Source organism: Ambystoma mexicanum, chromosome 9, assembly GCF_040938575.1.
Source record: "Ambystoma mexicanum isolate Mex_15411 chromosome 9, UKY_AmexF1_1, whole genome shotgun sequence".
In the NCBI taxonomy this organism is placed as follows: domain Eukaryota; kingdom Metazoa; phylum Chordata; class Amphibia; order Caudata; family Ambystomatidae; genus Ambystoma; species Ambystoma mexicanum.
This window is the reverse complement of record NC_090931.1, coordinates 107,930,844-107,953,811: the sequence shown is the minus strand read 5'-3', so window position 1 is coordinate 107,953,811 and position 22,968 is coordinate 107,930,844. Positions and strand designations below refer to the sequence as shown.

The window sequence follows — 22,968 nt, the reverse complement described above, 5'->3', positions numbered from 1 at the left end:
CCACCATCTGCCTTTTGCAATAGTGCCAGGACAGATGCCCAATTTGGACAAGATGTGTGTTTTATCGTGCCTCTCCCCTAGGCTGATGTCATGAGAGGTTGCTTGAGTCTGTGTGAGGTCACGATGGAATGCTTGGGGTATGGGACATGTTAGTTTTTGACTGAATGTTCCACCCAGGGAATGGGAATGATGTAGCCTTGGTGGTGGGAGGGCCACGACACGGATGATTGTGTAGACTGCCAGTCGCTTAGGTCGAAGGCCTTGCGGGAGCGTAAAAAGAAGCTTTCTGTCGATAAGGTGGCCATGCCTCGGAAGTTGAGATCCATGTGGCTTTCAACCGAGGGGCGACTCTCCGCATCGTCGTCGTTGGTCCGGGGGGGGGTCTCGGTCCCGGAGTAGGTACCACCATTCCTCTGCCTCTGCGAGGCACTCACAGAAGCGCCGTCAACGATAGTCTTCCCCGTCCGAGGGCTCCGCCCGTTGGCTGGTTACTTGTCCCAACAAGCATTCCACTCCTGCGGAATGGGATTAATTTCGGCGGGAGATGGTGATTTTTCAGTCGCAGGGCTCCGTTCCGTCTGCGCTGTCGAAAGACGCCAGCTGTGGCCGTGCTAGACCCGCCACTCGCACACCTTCAGGCTTGGGTGGTCGGCGCGATCATCGAGCACCTTCGAGGTCTCGATCGGACAAGGTGGATCCCTCTAGACATGCCCGCTCCAGGTCCCGGTCCTAGACTCCCTCGAGACCGTCAGAGCCTGTGAGGTCTTCGAAGAAGACATCGATGCCTTCGGCGCCGAGGTCGTCGAGGGACTCTCTCTCGAGGCTTCGCCTCCGAGGAAGCCATAGGCACCCAGGCGGTCGAAGGACATGCTCGGGGCTCCACCCTCGAGGACTGTGTCGAAGCCGTCGGCACCACGCTCAACGCTGATTCCATCAACGCACTCAACGCCTTTCAAGGCTACTTTGTCGGAGGTACCCCGTGGCACAGTGGAACCCTCCTAGAAAGGATCTGGCCAAGTCTAAAAATGTCTTTGTCCCTTTTTCTGTGCCCCCATTCCAGCCTCTGGATTATATCACTGAGGTGGAAGAAGGGTCTGAGGAAGGAGGTTTGGTTCCTGTTGAGGTACCTGACGAGATTCTGTCTGGTCATAGCCAGCTTGAAGACCTGTGTCAGTCGTTGCAAGACGCCAGTGGTTTGGACACCTCTCCGGAGGTGGAGTTCGGTAGGCCTGTGCCTGGCACCCACGCCGAGTCCTCTTACCGGCGCCTTATGTCGAAGATAACTGAATACTTGGGGTGGTCTGTGCCACCAGTGGATTTTCTGCAGGATGACCCGACGGATATCCTTGACCAAGTGCCACCAACTGACCCGGCACTGCCTTTCCATATGTCCTTGCAGAGAAGGGTGGCAGTGGCTTGGACTGCTCCGGAGAGTCTCCCGGCAGTGAGCAAGTCTTTGCCGAAGAAATATCGTCCAGCCAGTAGCGACCCCAGCTACTTGACTACGAACCCCACTCCGGAGAGTTTGGTGGTGCAGGCGGCTACAGCCCCAGCAAAACAGGCGTTGTACCCTACCAACCCTCCTGATAGGGACGACAAACGTTTTGATGGCTGGGCGAAGAAAGTGTTTTCTTCAGGGGGTATGGCTTTGCAGGCAGCCAACTCCGTGTGTGCCTTAGCATGTTTCACTCACACTCTGTGGAATTGTCTCGTTGGCAAGGCGGTCCTTTACTCTGCAATTTAATTGGGCATTCTAAATTTCTATATTCTAAATTATTTTCCCTCCTCCATACGTTGGTACTGCTTTGGGAGTCTGTCAAAGATATGGAATACGTCAGAGGACCCAATCCCCTCGAAGAACAAGTTACTCTCTTACCTGGTAACGTTCTTTTGATGGGATGGTCCGACGACATATTCCATATCGCTCCCTCCCTACCTGCCCCGCTACAGAATTTCTTATGCGATTGCAGCTTACGTTTCCACAAGGCTTTCTGTGGTCATACTGGCAGACGATTGGTGCCACACGTTCTAGGAAAAAACTATAACTGAGGCTACGGGCGTCATGCGTCCTACTTATAACATCCGGTGACGTCGGCTCGTCAGAGGCCCTCGAGGACAGCGTATCGATGTCATTGATGCTGACGTCGAAAATTTTCCGAAGCAGCACAGCTGTGGTGATTACCTGTCATAGATATGGAATACGTCGTCGGACCATCCCATCGAAAGAACGTTACCGGTAAGAGTAACTTGTTCGTTGCCTCCAAGGTTTCATCATTACAACACTGTCCTCGAGAATTTGTTTGCAAAGTGATCAATATCGTTTCTCGCTTAGTGTGTGATCGGTTGTATTCACCGATACAGTATGGAGGAAACGGGATGGGATGCAGGAGTAATTAAAAGTTACACTCCATATTGACTAACCTACTCCTAGTTCATAGTCCCTTTTCCTCCCTCCGTCTTCCCCCTACTATGAATAGAGTGGGCTAGTATAGACACCTGGCACGTACAAGGGGACGGAGGCCAGGTGCCAAAGGGTGGGGCTATGGCAGCATGGTCCCGCCAGTAACCACGCCTACACATTTAAAGGGGAAATGCGCTTTTTGGGAAGAAAAAAGTTTCCGGTCCCGTCCCTGGGAAGGGACGCCCATACAGAATGGATGAAATGGGACTATGCACTAGAAGTAAGTTGGTTACTATGCAAAGTAACTTTGAGTTTTGGTATCCTGGAAGCTATTTTGCTCTGGCCGCTGGATGCTGTAGTGCCTGGGTTGGAATAAATGTACCTAAAAAGAGTTTGAATTAATAACTTTGGCCCCAATAATGGCTCAACCCACAGTTGCTCGATCCTACTATTAAGTGAGAGGACTACATTACCCTCAACGGTTTCAGGTAGTTCTGGGCAGAGATCATATCTAAAGGTTAATGGTAATAATGTCTTATGTTTATTTAGGTCTTCGTGCTAAACAGTTCATAACCAACATTTAATGTATAGTAATTTCCAAGGCTGCAGAGGCAAACTTATTTCCTTATTCCTAAATGTAAAAGTAGCAGGGAATTGTCAATTCATAAGCGGCAGAGAACTGCTTATGGATTGACCTAGATCACTGTAGTCAATAGAAGACAATAGAGCATACATTTTGAAATTAACTCATTGAAGAATAAATGCAGACAATGAAGAGGAGCTTAAAGAATTCTGTTCCACTGTGCTGTTCAACACAACCAGTTTAGGATTTGTGGGAGTTCCAACATATGCAAGAATCCACTCATCTAACTGACCCATTGCACCAGCTGTGACCCTTGATTAGTGGAAATAAGAGTGACAAAAAGAACTGCAACTGGTCCGTCTGCATGAAGCCCTAGTTAGATCCTCATAGATGGTACTTTTACTTTAAACATGTAACATTAATTGACGTTTAATTCACAGAAAGTTTAAAGAGCTAACGTACCTTTTGGTGAATAGTATTTTGTTCAGTCCTGACGCAAAGCTCAATTTATGTGAAGTTACAAGTAGTCATTTTCACGCCCTGCTGAGGAATCTTTCGAAACAAAGCTACTTTGTTTTTGCCTTGTGCTCCTCTTGACAAATGGGAAAATCACATCACTGAACATGGATGGGCTGTGACAGAGCTGAGTGGAGATCTGAATGTCTGCCATGACCGCGTCGCTAAACTTGTGGTAGTAGGCAGATGTTTTTGCTTGAAGGCAACCATGGCTGCTACCGGCCGTGCCATGACACTGAGTCAACTGGTAACTTAATACTACTGGCAGAAGGAATTTGCCTATGTCTACAACCCTCATTTCATAACATTTAGAAATTGCTTTAAGAAGGCAGGGTCTTATTAATTTTTGTGTAAACAGGGCTCACAATGTGCACTCGCAACTAGTCATTTGATAGTGATAATTGACACTTGCTGATTAATGATTGGTGTGCTTTATGTATATGTAGAATTGAGGTGGAGGTTGACTTTTTATGACTTGCTAGTAGCTTATAACTTGGAATGTGTTTGCTTGGTAAAAAGATAATTTTATTGCCAAGGGTGTGGAGATGAAAGCATTCTTCATAGCCCCCAATTGCTTGCTGATCTGCACAACCTCGTAAATAGAAATTGTACATGATGAAACGCACATCCTCTGTAGTTTCTGAAGAACAGAGGATGAGGAGTAATCAGTATAGGAATTGTATGTTTAAAAGCCCAGGGACCACATCTCTCCTGCCCTAAAAACTCTTCGCTGGCTCCCGGTTGCTGCACGGATCAAGTTCAAATCCCTCTGCATCATCCATAAGGCTGTCTGAGGCCAGGGACCACGCTATCTGCAACTTGCGCTTACTAAAGACGCTCCCTCTAGACCTATGTTCCCCGGGTACCAACTTTGTGTTTGAAGCGTTTTGCTAAACAGAAGGCCATAGGCCACTCTCTTGCCTCAGCTGGTTCCCTCTTATGAAACAGCCTCCTCCTTCCTCTTCGTCTTGAGCTGAACCTCATCAAATTCTGGAAGCGCTTTAAGACTTTCCTTCTCACCTCCTCCTTACCTTTTTTCTTCCTCTGGTAATCTCAGTCTCCGTGATTGGTGACCAGGGCCCTTGTGTGTCCTTCGGGGCTCTGGCCTCCCACACCCAATCGCCTGCAGCCTCTGCCTACACACAGGACTTGCCTTGGCACCTACTGGCCTTTGCACCTATTGGCCTTTGCCACTGTAGGCCTGCACTTGCACATTTATTTATTTTGTACAGATGAACATTCCCTAGCACTTCCTACACTGGGCACACTTACACCTGCTGCTCACTCATGAGCATGGGCACTCCAGCACTTTCCCCCTTCTTCCTCTTCCCCTCTCCTGTCTGGAATTGCACGCTCTGAATGCTCACAATGCCTAGTAGGTTTGTATTTATCCTCCAGTGTATTAATTGTTTTCTATCCCATGTTCCCTCCTTGTTGCCCTGTGGGTGCTTTGAAACGCATTTTGCTTGTTGTATAAGCCCCTAACAAATGCACAATAAATAAAGGTAGACATCCATAGCCCAAGAAGTATGCAGAAAGGAAACCCGAAGACTGCATAACTGGTTTCCAACACTCTGTTTCCTGCCTGAAGAACATGGCAGAGTCCCAGCAAAGCTATTGTACTTTTATTTTTGTTGTATCGAAAGAGGACTTCATTTAAATTTTTTCAATCTTTCCTTTTTTAGGTGTGGGTGTCTATTAAGGGTCAATCTGTATCAGTGATAACACTGTTACACTAATGGCCTTTTGTGTCTCCCTGTTAATGAAATGTTTGCATTTCTGTGGACCTTTGCTCAAGAAAATCCTCTAATGTGTTAGTTTTGTTTGGGTTGCTTCACTAGGAGTTTTTATTGGACTGGGCCTCAGCGGCATCATCCCTACTCTGCACTTTGTCATCGCTGAGGGTTTCTTGAAGGCTGCTACAATGGGTCAGGTTGGCTGGCTGTTTCTCATGGCCACTCTGTATATAACGGGGGCCTTACTGTATGCAGCTCGCATCCCCGAGAGGTTCTTCCCTGGAAAATGTGATATCTGGGTAAGTGCCCTTACACGAACCATATGCCAAACACAAACCTTCTATAGATTGAAGTCCACCATGTTTTCATTTTCTTGGCATGCGTGTACAGTGTGTAGTTTGTAACTGATTCATTTTGTGAGGCATTCCTTCTAAATTCCTTACTGCCATCCATGATTACTGTGGTTAAATCATGTTTTTTTTTATCTGTTTTTGTACCATCAAGTGCTTTCATTGCTCCTTATGTGGGTAGATTTATTGTGCAATTTCGGACTCAAATATGAAAATTGCATTGACATGCAAGCTTTGGGTTAAATGGAGTGTCTTTTCTGACATGACCATTTTCGAAGCCCATACTTTTCACTTGGAGGAAAACAAAATGCTACTTTCACGCCCAATAACTAGATTTCTGGATTATGCAGCAAATGTAAATCTGTCAGTGATATGACAAATCCTATTACAGGTAGTAACCGCTTCTTTTTGTGGCCTCAGTAGATTCTTTCTGAATGCATACTTAAAGTGACAGCAGAAAAAGACCTGTAGTCCCATTGGGGCTGCCCACTCCTTAAATACAAAATTTGGGATACCTTATGGATGTGTCTGGAATCCAACTCTTAAGTCCTTGATAAGCAGAAAAATTGTTTGAAAATGGGTATGGCTCACAACTTTCACACATGCCATAAAGGGGGAATCCAGCCTCCAAACACCTCCACTCCCCCTCTTTCCGTCAGACCCCCACCTAAGGCCTACCAATAATTGCAAGATGCTTTCCCACAAGCCCTCACTACATTACTCTCCTCTGCCTTTCCTACCTCTCGCACCCGAGTTTTGCAATATGCAAGCTTTTTGCAACGCAACCTAATTTCTCATTTGTTACTTCAATTCCCAGAATATTGTTTGTGGAAATCGCCAAAATCTAGAATTCACCTTTAGGCCCTGCCACCTTGGCTGCCTCTCGACAAACCTGCCTGCTACCTAGTCTCTCCCTGACCCAAAAAGAAGAGTGGGGTTGGTCTAATCATCACACCCTCCCAGACACTTAGATCATTTTTTGTGACTTGGGGCGTGGGTTCTAGACACTCGCTCGAGCTGGGCCTTGCTGTCTGACAACTGAGTTGTCAACATTCTCCGATGGTGTAGCTGTGCAAGTCCCTTTCGCTACCTTTCTCTGTATTGGGTCTTATGGCCTCATGCGCACTTCTGTTGCCAGAGATTGTTCCACTTGCTACCACGCTGTCAATGATCTCCTTTCAGAGGTAACATGTCAGATCTTTTGCCGGTCTTTAACAATGTGTAATAGGGACTCCCTGTGGTGGGCCCCAAAGAGAACTTGCTAATGATTGGTGGGGTGCCTTTTGGCAATCTTGGCTACAGTCAGCAGTAGACCCTGATACCTCTTTGAAGGGCTGGGTTGCCCACCTGGACAATCTTAGAGTGAGAAGCAAGTGACTCCTCTGTGGCGGTGCAAGCCTTTCAAACTGCTATATCTGTGCACCATCCTCTTGGGAACTTGTGGCTTTTCTTTCCTCCCTGTCTGACAGGTGTGTTTAGATTCTGACGGACAGCATTGTGATCATGCATGACCTCATCAAACATTGATGTGGGGTTGCTGCCTGTGTGCAGGGAGGAAATATGGTTGTGGCTCTAGAGGGGAAAGAAGTCTGTCAGCAGCACCTCTGCCCGAGAGCATGAAGGTTGTCACAGATGCCCTGTGCAGACGTTTGTTGGTCTCCCACATTTGGGAACTGTCCAGGTGCTGTATGTGGATGGACAACTTCCTCCCTCTCCTGTATCTAACAGAAGTGCGAGTTGTTCTGCTCAGGGAATCTTACACCACAGTGAGCTCCGGGGGAGGTATCGATTGCAAATCGGAATTTGAATCTCTTTTGTGTGTTCCTGATTCCTGTCTTCATGCTAGATCTCTGAATATATCCACCTGTCACACTTGGCACATCCCAAAAGAGTGGATTTTCAAATCCGTCCAGAATGCAAGGTCTTCCACTTCAGCCTAGGCAGTGGCAGTGTCTTAGCCTTAATGCTTGGCTGCTGAAAGGCTGAGGTACAAGGAGTAGAATCTTTCTAGGTTCCTGGATGTGTTCTTTTAGTACAGGAGGCCGGCTACCAAGTCAATTTACAGCTGAGGGTGTGTAAGTTCTCTGGCTGGTGTTGTTGGGAAGGGTCTTGGCTCCTTTGATTTGACCAACCTCTTTCGTTCTTGATTTTCTCTTGGCTCCTGAAAATGACATGGTTAATGGGTACTTGGCTCCTATTGTCTTTAAGTAGGCTTGCAAACCAGGTACTGTTTTTACCGTTGTAGCCCAGTGATCGTTTAGTGCACCTTATTGTGAGACAGGTATAGACGGGCACACAATATACAGCTTAAACCTTCACTTGTAACTTGTCCCACCTCTTACCTGTCTCCAAACCCGCTCTCCTGGGTTCAAGATCACCCCTGTTTGCCTCACTATGAAAGTGGTAAGGTTAGGGAATACCAGGAGGTAAGGGCAGGCAGGTTCCCCAAATATAGCCCTCAGGAGAAAACCAAAGGTTGGAGTAACTGGAGCACAGAAGGAAAGGCAGACAAAAGGAATGCTGGTGTACAGTTCTTTTTAGTTGTTAAAAGTTGACTTATATACTTTGCTGGTATACCAGCAGGGTTTTGTGAGTTTTTGTATAAAAGGGGCAAACACAGATTACACTAAACCTAGCAGCGGCGTAACTAAATAATTAAAAGCAAAACCTATGAAGTCCTTTAAATATAAAAGTCTTAAAGATACAAAGTCTATACAGTGCACTGTATTAAAAACTATATCTAAAGACCTTACTTGCAAGACAACCTGGCCAGGATTGTCTCCAGGTCTTGGCTGCTGCTGGTATCTAGATGCTTTCTCAAGCGATGGTCCTGGTAGTGGACTACAGCAGCAGACACTCTCTATAATGGTCCTGGTAGTGGACTACAGCAGCAGACACTCTCTATAATGGTCCTGGCAGTGGGAAACGGCAGCAGCAACAGACTGTGGGGGCCACAAAGTCTTTACATGGACTGGGCTGTGTATGTCGGATGCAGCCCAGCACACAGAGGCAACGTGGGGAGCCCCACACAACTCCTTCCAATTGAGTTGCGTCTGCCAGGTGTGGCTGAGGGAGTCCAAATGAGCCACCTGAAAGGGGGTGGCCCTTTTCTTACATTCAGCCACAGGAGGGTTAAAAACACATTGGATTCTCCCCTACTATGGGGAGCGTCAGAACTGGATGCGTCCATGCCCCATCGATGATTGTAGGCCACCTGGTGGGCAGCAAAGCTAACAAGCTAGTCAGGGGAGCACCAGCAAGAAGGCCCGGGCTGCGGTGATGAAAAGGTGCAGAGCGGTGTGCCTGAAACCCTTTTGAAGTGTTTACCAACTGTTAACCCCTTAAGTGCAAAGGCGAGGTATCTCGTCCTTGGGATTACCCTAGATACCAGCAGCAGCCAAGACCTGGAGACAGTCCTGTCCAGGTTGTCTTGCAAGTAAGATCTTTAGATATAGTTTTTAATACAGTGCACTGTATAGACTTTGTATCTTTAAGACTTTTATATTTTTTATATTTAAAGGACTTTATATGTTTTGCTTTTAATTATTTAGTTACGCAGCTCATAGGTTTAGTGTAATCTGCGTTTGCCCCTTTTATACAAAAACTCACAAAACCCTGCTGGTATATTACTGGATACATCGCAACTGTATCAACCTATGTACACACTGTACAGCACTGTAACCAAGCTGAGAATAACCTTGTGGCTCATGCGCCCTCATACCTTCGGGTCTGGCGCGCAATATACATGAATAAACAAACAAACCTCCCCATTGCCAAGGACGAGATAGCTCGTCCTTGGCACTTAAGGGGTTAATAAAGGAGAAAATGTTAGAAGACTTTGAATGGTGAAATACCGAAATCGCCAAAAAAGGCCTTGGCACTGGGGGGGAAAACCCATAGTTTAAAGGTTAACAGGCACTCTTTGCACCAGCGGTGAGTTTGTTTTTCATTAAGTAGCGAAGGGACCCTCGCGTGCTCACGCACGAGGGTCCCTTACTCTAGCTTTTACACCCCTGGTGCAAGCAGATTTTTTTTTTTCTCCTATACCCTGGTCAGGGGCTACATTTTGAGGTTAACTAAACAGTTTCCACCTCATCGGTTAGTTTTTAACCTGTTTCTAATGTTTTTGACGGTCGCTTAGTTTGAGCATTTGTTTATGCCTTTTGAGTCTGATCACACTTGGACGATTTTCCTGGTTGCCAATACTTAATCACTTAGGTGTGGCATTTGAGTCTAGGCTCATTTAGTCAAGCCTCCTTTCCTCATCTCGATGGGATAGATAACTTTTTGGATGAGGCCAACATTCCTGTTGCTGTCAGACTTTCACTGTCTTGTAAGGGTGTAGAAGTAGGAGACCAACACACATGTGGCATGCTTTTGGCTACATAGTTTTATTGGCGAGACAACAAGAGAAGCCCCTGTCTGAACCTAGTTGTAAGGGGCATTTCCCTGCCTCCACTAAATACTAAGAAATCTGTCAGGATGTCCGTCTAAAGCAGAGTTCACTGTCCTTTGTCCAAAAATCACCTTCCAACCCTTACACTATAAGCTCAACTTAGGAAAAGGGGTGGTTTTCTTGGCCCAGAAGAATGGCTTACTTCTCTTGGATGATAGCCAAAGATTCACCTCTGGGTGATGGAAATGAAAAGTTCTTCTCAAAAGATACTAATCAAAAAGTCTCAAAAAGGCACCTTGGATTTGAGGTTTCAGTAAGGCACATAGAACAAAAGGTCTCACATCTTCAGTGTTGTGGGGGATGACTTCTTCCCCCTGACATTTCTCGGGTTCCTCATTTGTTTTCCCAGTGCCAGGACAAGGGTCTGTCTTCTCTTGACAATGCCAAGAGATCGACTCCCTTCTCTTGGCTCCTTTCACATTGTTCACCAGGGGTTATGTCTCCATTCCCCTGCCTATTCTTACCACCTGGTTCACTATCCTGCCAGGTACTGTGACTATGACCATGGTTTTCGAGGCAATTCATTATTAGGTGTGCATCCCAAACCCTTCTTGATTCTCGATTAATTGTACCCGGTTCACTATCCTGCCAGGTATTCTTTTTTTTTTGTCTGTCTCCCCAGACCTCTTTGGTTTCTTTCTCTCGGGTCTCCCAGACCCCTTTGGTTTCTTTCTCTTGGGTCTCCTTTGATTTCCTTCTGTCGGGTCCCAGACCCCTTTGGTATTTGTTTCCTTTCCTTCACACATGGTCTAGGTAGCCCTGGTCTCCCAATCTGCTGAGAATTGCCACCAAGATGACTCTGGATGCCCCTCATTCTTGAATGCAGGTCCAGACTGTTGCCCCACTGTGGTGCGGTATGGTCCCTCAGGGTTTCCAGCAAGTCTCCCAACCCTCCTCTGGTTGTTAACCAGTCTCCCTCGACTGCTTCTGGGTTTCTTGTCCTTGTTCGTATACCTCCTCCTAAGTCCAAGCTCTGTGGTGACTCTGTAGCAGCTTCCTGCTTTTCCTGCTTTTCGGGTGTCACATACCATGCTATCCAGGTCTCTCGACCAGCTGGCGCTTCGACACGGCAGATCTCCCTGGAATGTCGATGCTGACGGATAAGCCCCCCGTCCTTTACTGCTTCGGTTGGCTCGTGACCATGGGCCCAGCTACTCCTGGTTCCTTCAGGGAGGATCTCTGTTTGAATGTTAGGGAGAATTCTCAAAATGTGCCAATTCCTCCCACCTTAGAGCCCGCCATTTCATTTGCTAAACTTTGGGACTTCGAACTTTTCGATTGAATGTGTTTTCTGTGTTTTTTTGAATTATGGTGTCCAACCAACTCCATAAGCATCATCTTTTCATGTGTGTCAAACAGCACCCTCCGTGCAGTGGCACAGGGAAACCTTTTCAAATTCCTAGACCCAGCACACCCTATCTTACTACAGAGTGCTGGAGGGGTTACCTGTTATCCCCTTGTGTCTAGAAGCTCGTGTAGCTGTCAAATGCTACCCTTTCCTCTCAAAATGGCTGGTGGCAGTGGTTTTACAATGAACTACCATGATTGTTCCTGACCGCGAACACCGGTAGCGTTCAATCGCGGGAGCCATGTTTTTCAAGATGGCGTCTGAGTCCCCTTTGTTTAAACAGGTCCCAGCCAGAGGGCGCTAGAGAGCCAACCATGATGGCGGCTTCTCTGTGAGCTCTGACAGAGCTCCTGATAAATCCTGGGAAAAATAATGTTCCGGAATGCCAGTAATCCATAAGAAGGGGATTGAAACGCCAACATATCCCCACTTCCCAAATGTCAGCAGCAGTGCCGGAGAGTGCCCCTCGCTTACGAGAGAGACTTTGGCGGTCCCTAGGGGAGCACAGGGCCTGACCGTGCAACCCTCCCCCATCGGAGCCCGCGCCGCACCATCGGGGTGTCGCAGGCACTGTCCCGGACAGAGAAGGAAACAACAACTCCTTGAGGCGGTACCCATTGCGAGCCTGCAGGTTCTGAGCCCCACCGGCACCCGCCAACGGATATCACGCGCCGGGCTCAGGCCGCGCTGAGGTTGCAGATTCGTCCTCCCCGCAGCCCTGGCAGGGTCCCGGCCAGTGTACCACCCACTCGCAGGGGTTGAGGAATCCGGCAGCGGGCCCCGAGTGGAGGAGCGGGAGCTGGCCTTATCGGCTCCAGACCCACCCCCCCTCGAATGTGGTCTGGAGCACCTGACGACAGCGGAAGGCGAACACAAGGCCCAGAGGCAGCCCCAGTCAACAAACACCAGAAGGCCCAGCCCGACAACATAACAACGCGACACAGGACCTCCTGAACACACCAGCCGCCGCACTGACTTCACACCGGCCATCCCGCACGGCAAGGTGAGCGAACCAAGTGCTCCCTACTCCCCCTTTTTTTCTGTTCCTACCCATACAACTTTTCCAGGCACAACACAGCACAGAGGCAACCCCTCCCCCCAAGACACTGCCTACACCTGGCCGATAGATCCCAAGAGCGAAGCTCTTGTGGTAGCTGGTTTGGGCCAGCCAGGGATAGGGGTGTTCCTCATTGTCGTTTATAGGTGTGATGATGAGCAGTAACCTTCCTTTGTCTGAAAAGCAGGTATCCCAGCATCTACAAACTTCAGACAAAGGAAGGTTACTGCTCATCATCACACCTACAAACGACAATGAGGAACATCAATGTTAAGATAAGAACTACATGCTGTATTCGATCTAGCCACGTGGAACATTAGAGGAGGCAATCGGCCAACTAAGACACAGAAAATCTCCCAATACCTCAGACGCAAGATTGATGTGGCTCTAATACAAGAGACACCTTCTACCCAACACAGAAAATAGCTGGGCCCGAGAATGGGGTTGTCGCAGATATTTTTCACCATACTCTTCCTTTGCCAGACGAGTCGCTATCCTGATCAACAAAAAGACAAAGTTCCAGTTCATTTCAGCTGACCAAGAGCCAGATGGCAGAACCCTCATGGTACGTGGGATCGTAGAGGGGAAAGAATTGCCCTAGAAACTCCTATGGCCCAAACAATTTTGACTGGGTGATGACACACCTCATGAGCGCAAAGTCGGCCACAATCATCTGGGGAGGAGATCTAAACACACCACTAGACCCCCGAAAAGACAAATCTCATGGTGCGACGAGCCCCCCCCTCCAAAGCAAGCATGCAGATCAGAGATCTGTAATGCATACAATCTCATTGACATCTGGAGACACGTGCACTGGGAGAACTGCAAATACTCCTTTCATTCGTGGGTCCACAAGCACGCGGCTCGACTATCTGTTAGTATCTTCTCAAAGTCAGTTTTGCTGGGGACAAACTCAAATCCTGCCAAGAACCCTCTCAGACCACTCAGCCGTTACCTTGGAATTCACAGCGATGGACAATAGAAAGGGCGGGTCACACTGGAGATTCAAACCAGGCTCCCCAAAAGACCAGGTCTTTGCAGAAGAACTGCGTTCAGAAATAAACACCTTCATCGAAACTAATCAAGGCTCTGTTGCATCAGCCAGTATACTCTAGGAGATGCTGAAATGCTACGTGAGGGGGTGTGTGCTTGACAAAAGAAAACGGAATTTTGAAGCTGATCAGAAGAGAACTTGACATGAGCAAAGCCAAGCTGAAAGAACTCAAACAGGATCTCGCAACATCCAACAACCATCACTCCCAAGCTGCCCTCAAAGAAGAGCTAGAAAACTTTGAAACGAAGGCAGAAAGAGAAGTGAAATTCTTGGCCAGAGGCCATAAAGTGCGTCAATACAGCGAAGGTCAGAAACCTGGGGCCCTCCTCGTGCGACTAGTGGCTGCCGAAAGGAAACCAACCCTGGTGGAAAGGATCCGAAACCAACATGGCATACTAGTATACACGGAAGAAGAGATTACTGAGACCTTTCCCAAATACTACCGAAAGCTCTATGATAAGAATTACTCCACCAATCCGTCTGACCTAGCCCACTATCTCGAAAATATTGAACTGTATTGGGTATCCACTGCACTGCAAGAGCCACTCAACGAGCCCCTCACATTAGAAGAAATTCTAGAAGCAATCAAAGGGCTCCCTAACACCAAAGCCCCAGGGCCCGATTGTTTAACGGGTGAATTCTATAAACACTTAGCTCACATGCTGGCACTACTCCTTCTGCAAACTTACGAGGAGGCACTTTCCACCGGAACACTAACGCCATCTCTACGCAAAGCAAACGTCATCCTACTACACAAACCCGGAAAACCCCAAGAAGACTGCGCATCGTACAGACCAATTTCGTTAATTAATCTTGACAACAAAATATTCACGAAAATCCTCACTGCCAGGCTGCTCCCCCTGATGCCTGGCCTGGTGTTGGCTGACCAGGCAGGCTTTGTATCTGCCTGCAACACAACATTTGGAATAAGAAGAATGTTTGGAGTCATGGAGGTGATCGACCCTGAGTGCCAGGCAGCAGCGGTGCTACTCAATGCCGAAAAGGCTTTTGACTCCATCGAATGGCCCTTCCTGTTTGCCATACTGAAACGCATGGGTCTAGGCAACTATTTCCTAAAGTTAATAGCGCTCTTATACAAACTCCCGACATCCAATAACATCCTGGGGAACACAAAATCTGCCAACATAGACCTGAAGAGAAGGACGAGACAAGGATGCCCACTGTTGGCCATACTGTTCATGTTAGTGATGGAACCCCTGGCTTCGGAGCTACGAACAGACCACCCAGATAAAGGGGTATCTCTCGGACCCCACAAACTAATAATATCCCTCTATGCTGATGACGTGGCCCTCTTCATAAATAACTCGGCAGAGAACTTGAACCCAATAATGAGTGGTAATCAAGTTCGGCAAGTTCTCAGAAATCAATCATTTTCGTTCTGACTGCAAACACCGAAGAATTTGCTGACGACTTTGGATTCTACTGGCAGCATAAGCCCAGTTTCTCAGACATTGGTACACTACGCACTTTATCAGACCTCATGTCCAGGTCGAGAGAGCGCTGGCCACTCCCTATCGTCTTAAGGCAATCGTCATCGGGCAGCTACAGGTCCCACACAATACACTTAATATTGTACAAGTCACCTATGCAATCTGGAAGAAAATCGCACTAAAATATGACATTCAAACCAGGTTTTCCCCTTTACTTCCAGCAAGATTTATACCTGGAATACCCCTAACTACCGAAAAGATTTACCTACAATGGACAGATAAAATGCAAATCTAATCATTGGGCGACCTGTTAAAAGAAGGCACGTTCCTAACTGCTCTACAAGCCAAAGACAAGGAGTGTTGGCTCCCTAGACCTGTTTATCTACTTCCGGCTACGCCACACACTCCAAACCAGCTTCACCACTTTTCTAAGTCGATCACCTACATGGCAACTACTCCATGGGGTGATACAGGCACAGGGGCAAAGGCAAGCTGGTATCGGAGATATACAAAACTCTTCTAGCTGACACGACCCCCCCACCTCGTAAAGCCCAGGAGGAGATGGAGGGGGGGGAGCCTTGAAGATTTAAATAACAGACGGCGATTGGACCTACATCCTACAGCAAACTCGGGTTTCTCTCAACACCAGTTATTAAAAAACTCACTCAATTACCTGCATCAGGTACATCACACACCAATGAAACTCCACGCACAAAAGCCAACAATCTCGGCAGCATGCAACCGCTGCGGGGCCCCAGAAGCAGATTTTGTACACCTAGCCTGGTCATGGCCAAGAAACTTTCAATTCTGGACCCAAGTGCTTGAAAAAACCTCTGCAATCACTGGTGAAAAGCTGGCTCCTGATCCCACCCTAACGCTCCTCGGCCTAACCAGACAACTGCCATCATCCGTCCGTAAACTGACGGGTCTCCTGTTAGTCCTAGCAAGAAGAATAATTGCATGCTCATGGGATCGCGGACCCCTGCCAACTTTACAAAGATGGCAAAAAGATGTGACATACTGTCAAGACGTGGAAACGGGCTCCATAAAGATACTATCACTGCATGCGCGCCCCCCAGACATCTGGGGCCCTTACATTGCATACTTGCTATCAACTGCAGACACCCCCTCCTCTCAATCCCCAACTCTGAGCTCAAACTCCAGAGAGCCTCCAGGATAAAGGAGCAGCACCGGAATGATACACACTGTTGACACTCCACAGTAGCAGAGACCGATGCACTGGGCGGGGAAGGGAACGGGCGGGGGGGGGATTGGGGATGAGTTCTAAATGTTGTACAGTTTTGTTTGTTAATTTGTTGAAAAGCCCAAAATTAAAGTTAAAAAAAAAAAAAACAGGTCCCGGACTAACTTCTCCATTTCTTTTTGGAAAGGTCCTTCTAGAGTTTGTCTCTGCGTGCCAAACCAGGTTTGGTCCCTTTGGCGGGCTTCAGGACTGAAGACCGCCTCTGGTGCCAGAGTTTCTGGGGTGGGTAGGAAGTGGGGGAGGTGTCCGAAACTGCCTGTGCTTAGTCTTCTAGGAGACCCAAATGCACTCTGGCTTGCTTGATTGGCTGGCTGACTGGCAAGGACAGCCGCCCTGCTGGGTGAGTGACAGCTAGGCTGGAATGAATGGGAGAGAACTGAATAAAAAGCGAGTGTCTTGGCTTGGAAGGCAGTGTCGACCACTGTAACAAAATAACCGAAGACGAGCTTGAAGAGGACGGCTGCTGCAACTCCTGCACCGTGGGTTTGCCCGGTGAAGCCCTGCTGCAGGTCTGAATCGCTAAGTTCACCTAGACAGAGAAGCCCTGCAAGGACGACTTCTTCCTTTTGAATTGGTGGGACCAATCAACTCGACACTAAGCCACATGGATACCATTCTCTGTGCTGGTTGTATTTTCCTCAGAGTGCTGCAGGAAAAAGAATAACCAGGGAGAGGGACACCAGTTTGTGTGTTTTACTACAGCTACCGGAATCAAAGATTTGCCAGTTGCCAGCTTTGCGACCAGTCCCAATACAGTGCAGGAGTCCCCCGACGCCCTCCCTCTTGTCCCCATGACTGAGGCTCAGGAACAGCGAGATCTGCAGGAACGGAAGTCTTCAGCTACACCTTTTTCTTCATTTGTAAGGTACTATGAAACAAGACTGAGAGTACTTATCTCTTTCGGTGAAAGTGCTTGAAACTTTCCCAACTTGCAGGCCTAATCAGCTTGTGACCCAACATATGATTCTTTCTTTTACTAACTACTTCTGAGAACTTTGGCAAAGACTTTTCCGTTTAACTACCAGAACTGCTTTATCCTATACAAGACTTTAGCCCGACCTATTGCATTAAATTAACTCCTCTGGTGAACACAAGTATTTGCACTAAGAGTAACTCTAATCTTCTTTTTATTAACCTATGCCTTTTTGCTCCTACTTCAAAGTAGTGTAAATGCCTCAAATGTACAGTTTAAAGTACTGAAGTATATTTATGTGTAATATAGATTGCCTCCTCCTAGTGAATGTTTTATAACTGACTGAAATAAATTAATAAGCGTTTTACCAAGAAACCTTGAGTGTAAGAGTTTATTAAAAACCCTTTCTAACTCCTCAAAACTGCCTATCCATAGGCAGAGGCACAATAGGAGCCAGACTCGATTATTGCAATGCCTTCCTGGCAGGCACTTCTACAGAAAACTTCAACAGGCTCCAAATAACGCAAAATGCGCTCCACGCAGCCCTACACATTCCAAAAAGGGACCAAATATCCCAGGCAAGACACAAAGCCCATTGGTTCCCAGTTAAGGAAAGGATCAATTTCAAAATTCTCACTCTTGCCCACAAATGCATTAATCTCGCCGCCCCATCCTACCTATCAAACTATTTCCAAAAACATCTCTACCCGCCCCACTAGGAGTCACCACACCAACCAACTGTGTACCTTCCATAAAAAGAGCCAACGCCGGCGGCATCGGCTTCCCCTACATAGCACCTACAGTCTGGAATGACCTCCCCAGCACACTCAGAGCAGAACCTTCTCTATTCGCCTTTCGCAAAACCCTCAAAACCACACTATTCATATAACCTTCTCCACACTCTAGCGCCCAAGCCCTCCTGCTCGGCTACCCCTCCGCCAACTCCCCATGCAGGCCACATGCTAACTGATCTGTTTTCTGTGACCTCAAGATAACCGTAAAATGTAAATATATACTATCCTCTGAACCCTATAACACCAAGATGAACTACAAATGCAAATGTCTATGTAAATGCAAATGTCTATGTAATTACTAAACCTTCCTTTGTAACCAGCAATGTCTTATATATGTAACAAATGCCATTTGGCTGATGGGCGCTTTAAAAATGCGAATAAATAAATAAATTTGAATACTTGTGATTGTAGATCTCTGTGTAACATCATTACATCTCACATTCCCCTCTTGAGTCTGGCTGCTCAGCAACACTACCAAAACTGTGTAGTACCGACTTATACCAAAGGTTGGTTTGCTTACACCTGTAGTCCTAGTTGTGTGTAGTGGTCCCAAAGGGTACTGCATCCAAACTCTGCCTAACTTTGAATTTCCCCATTTCAGTTGTGCCTTGGCCATTAGGAAGTCTATAAAGACGGTTTATAGAGGTGCTCTTTATGCTTCTGCACTTCTTCCTCGTCCCAGTACTGATCATGAGGATTCCCAGTGAGTCAGTTGGTCTCTTCCTCGTCTTCGTACATAAGGGATATAGGTACATTGAGGAGCCCACGCACTTCCTCGTCCCAGTACTTCCTACCTTACTTGTTTTAAGGAAACAGATAGGAACACTTGGGATGGTGTTTGTACTAGTTGGTTGGTGGGAAAGGTGGATTAAGGTGGATTAAGGCAAGGTGGGCCATGGTGCTACTGCATACTCCCCAAGTCGTCACTAATCCCATATGGTGCTTCCCTCCACATGAGATCCACCCGCTGAGTGCCACCCTCAGGGGGACTATCTGGTATCGGCTCATCTTCCTGCCCTCATGGGAAGGGGCTCGCCCTAAGAGAAAAGTGACGACATCTGGGGATTTGTCAAAGTCCGCAGAAGATCCATTTTAGAGTACTTCAAGATGAATCCCCCTTATCCTTTTACAATTGAGCAATGTTTTCAATTAATGAAATGTTTATTCGACTGTAGAAAATAACAATCTTGAAATTAACCATTCATACAAAAACAGGCCATATGCCTACATTTCCAACTGTTTGATAAGAATCCAAATAGTAAAATGTTAATTCATATGTGCGAGCAATTTAAAATTCATACAAATATGATTCAGTCATAATATTGATGGGGACATCACAAGGGCGATCTCTGATCTAATTCTCAGGAATACCTCCTACTTTCATCTTGTCAGACAGCAAAACATTTTTTTTACTTACAGTGCACATTGTCTTCTAAAGGTCTTTCTTATTTTTAGTGCAATGCATAAATGGGGCAATAAAGCCCATCCAATATGTGGAGTCTCCACCATTACCAAAAAACATAGTTTGGGTCTACATTGATGGAGGCCACATTCTCTTAAAATTGTTTTCAAAGTCTTTCTCCTGTCACAAGCATAAGCTGGACAAATCAATTCAAAGTACAGTAGGTCGTCCCTTGGTGCCTAACAGATGGGGCAAATGGTCTGACCATAGTGTCCGAGCCAGGCAGTAGTTATATCTCTAAGCGGGAGGCGGTTTAGTCTTGATCTGGTAATGGTAGACCGGTCCCTGCTATAGTCTCTCCAGGCAAAATAGCCTTTTACTGGGTTGGCCAATAGTATAACGTAGGATCGAATTGAGGCCTTTAATTTGTTGGTTTCTCTCTCAGCTCGAAGAAAATACATAAAGCAGGTTCTTAGACTGTTGTCCTCCAGCGAGATAGGATTACTAAAGTGGCTGTGTGCGTTTATTCTGTGCACGAAGAAACGTATATGCCGAATCCACGGGACCTCGAAGTAACCGGTTTTTGTGATAAGTGTTAGTAATAAAATGTGTAGGCATGGCCTCGCTATTATTCCAGATTCACATCCACTGGAGAACCAGTTCCAGGGATAGGTCATCTTCTAACATGTCCAAATTCAGTACAGTGTTTTCATTGTCGGGCCCCATAAGGGCTCTTCTTGGAAAGGAGACATCAGAAAGGAAAAAGCGCTCTTTGCAAAGCTGGCCATGTTCGGGAAGGCAGGCTTGTTAGCAGACAGTCCAGAAGGATGGTTCTTTGCTATCATCTGACCATCAAGGAACTGTCTGCAGGGTCTTGGGGGATCTTTGGATCGGAGGCCTGGCAACTACCTCTGTTATACACAGGGGAGTCCCCCTCGTGGACATCTGTCAGGTGCTATATAGGGATCAGGGGCATTTGCATTAATTTCTTAAGTCAGTTTGACTTAAAAAAGAAATGATTTCTGTTACAGAAACCATAACTGAAATTTCTTTTTGAAGTCAGAATGAGTTAAAAAAATGAAAACCTCATTCATCCTCTCCTCCACAGGACACGAACGCTCTGGCTCACCTGCTCTTCGCATAAGAGGAACCAGGGCTGGTGCCTTGGGTGCGTGGAGCATGGGACACAGTCCTGGCCTGCATTAATGGATTTTGAAAAAGGTAATAGTGTTATGTTTGTAGGTGTGTGTGTGTGTGTGTATTTGTAAGTTATATTTATGGGACCACATGTAATGTGGGGAGCGCTTCCCCCTCCCCAAATCAACAGCGCCACACAAATAGGCCTTGATATTCTATCTAGCCATGTCTGTGACTCACCTAGAACCGGTGAATTCCTCACCCTTTATCAATGTTAAGCCAAGAACCCAGCCAGGGTATAGAAAGAATATATTATTTATGAAAAATGTAGTATTTACATTACCTCACATGACACGCCACATTCTCTGTGGCACAAAACAAAAATTCAATACAAATAATTCACCTTTCTCCAGCATGGGGTCTGGCATGGATTCACATGCTCATGAATATTCCCCGTCGTCAGGCTGGTTTCGTTTCGTTTCTGATCTGTCTTTCTTAGTAGTAACCAATCACTGATCTCTGGGTTATACTGCCCCCAGCCAATGACTGCCCTCTCTCTAAGCCCCGCCTCTGGCAGCCATCCTCAGATTTTTACCGCACACTCAAGTGTTGGGAGTCCTCGTGTTTAGCGCTTGAGTTTTTACTGCGTTTTCACGCCTTTTCAGGAGATTTTCTCATTTTTTCGGTTTAATCGAGCCTCAAGCTCCACTGTTTCTACTTCCGATAATGGGGACCCGTTTCGGAATTCTTCTACGCCCCTCAAGGGTGAAGTTTTCATCGAGTTTATACTTCTTGGAGGATTCCGGAAGATCTGCGGCCTACCTCAACGGACATGGCCCAGGACAAGGGAAGCTCCACGCCCGGATCCAAGCTGTTCAGGTGCTGCCCTGGATGCAGATTACAGAACGTTTTCAAGGACGAGCATTCGCAATGTCTCTACTGCCTTCATGAGGACAAGACGCACGTGGAGAAAGACTGTGCGTTCTGCAAGAACCTTTCGGAACGGACCAAACAAGATCGTCATTCCCGCCTCGCCGCCTGGCTGGAGAAGGGCACAGCAGGTGAGAAGGCGAAGAAGAAGTCTGAGCGGGCTTCTAAGTCCTGTGAGGGCGCCCCGGCAACGGGCGCCCAACAGAAGGCCAAGCACTGTGAGTCCGCGGGCACCGGCAGCGCCGAAAGGTCGGGCTCTTCGGTTGCCAAGCAGGGCGCTACTTCCCCAGCACGTTCGACCACGAGCCAGCGCTCTGGTTCGGGGAAGAGGAAGTCCGAGAACCCGGGTAGGCCGCTGGAGCGGACCCGTTCGATCTCGAAGAGGGAGCGAGGCGCTGACCCTCCCGCCCCCAAGGCGAAGGCCCAGGACGCACCTAAGGTGGTGAGGGCTTTGACCCTTCCGGCAAAGGGCTCTACCGAAGTGGTCGCTGCGACCCTGGCGATGCCGGCTGAGACTACGCCTGTGGAAACGCCCACCGGGCCCAGAGTATCCCTGCCACCGCGGAGGGATTCCTCTTTCCAGCCCATCGCCAAGACCCCCGTGAAGCCCCCGGCTGAAAAAGAGGGGGGGAGGGGCCGGTGGCCATTACAGACTCAGAATCAGCCTCTGAGGAGGAACTGGTGGAAACCGAGAAGGGCCTCAACGAAAGGTCCTTAGGCCTCAACGAGAGGTTCAATCCCAGGGGACAATCCCTGCTGACGTGATCGAAGATAGCAGCGACGAACAGGGCCCAGTGGAGCGGCCATCCCGTCCGTCGCAGCCATTGCCCGAGCCCCAGGATAGCTCAGCTGCCATTTTGTTGGCGATCCAATCCTTATGTACCGAGATAAGGACGAGATTACCACAGACCCCGACGGAGGATCCAGAACCAGGCCCGTCGGGAAGCCCTCCGAACAAGCGGAGGAGAGTCCACCCCGCTCCGCCCATTGTGCCTGAGACCGGTGGACCCCTCATCCCCCTCGCCGGACCCTAGAGAGGATGCAGCGATGGATACAGCGACGGGGATGGACGATGATGGCAGCGATGACACAGCGGACATCCCGTCGTCACCACCCTCCGCCCGTCCCCGCGGGCGTCTCCAGCCGACGAGATTGGTTCTTTCCACGCCATGATAATCAGGGCATCCGAGCTCTTCCAGCTCTGCCCTGAAGAACAGAAAAAGGTGGGGTTTCTGTACCGACGACGAGAGGCCAAGAGGACGACGGTCCTCGCGGTGCCTTTACTCGACATCTGGGACGAGGGGCTTGCTGTCCTCAAGAACCCTGATGCCGCCCCCTTGTGCCTCAGGGCCCAGCCCACGCCGGACTCGGTCGTCTCGGCAGCGGCTAAGAAGAAGGCAGCGGGTGCGGTGGCTTCAACTTCCACTTCCCCGCCAGACAGCGAGGGCAAGAAGTTGGACTCTATGGGACGACGAGTCATCTCTTCGGCAGCGACGACGTTTAAGGCGGCCAATGCCTTAGCGATCGTGGCCCGCTACGACAGGGAGCTCTGGTTCAAGATGGCTCCCCTGCTAGA

General features: G+C 48.0%; 1 protein-coding gene across 8 annotated transcripts in view; it reads left to right on the top strand.

Annotated features, from left to right (window-relative positions):
- LOC138487712 (adiponectin receptor protein 2-like) overlaps positions 1-22,968 on the top strand; it is a 1,243,553-nt gene that overhangs the window by 542,008 nt on the left and 678,577 nt on the right. For 3 of the 8 annotated variants that reach the window (XM_069614255.1, XM_069614256.1, XM_069614257.1), the window contains one exon: positions 5,342-5,535. The exons of the other annotated variants lie outside the window; for them this stretch is intronic. In XM_069614255.1, coding sequence (XP_069470356.1) covers positions 5,342-5,535 — 194 coding nt within the window. The remainder of the gene's footprint in view (positions 1-5,341; positions 5,536-22,968) is intronic. 8 annotated transcript variants of the gene reach the window in all.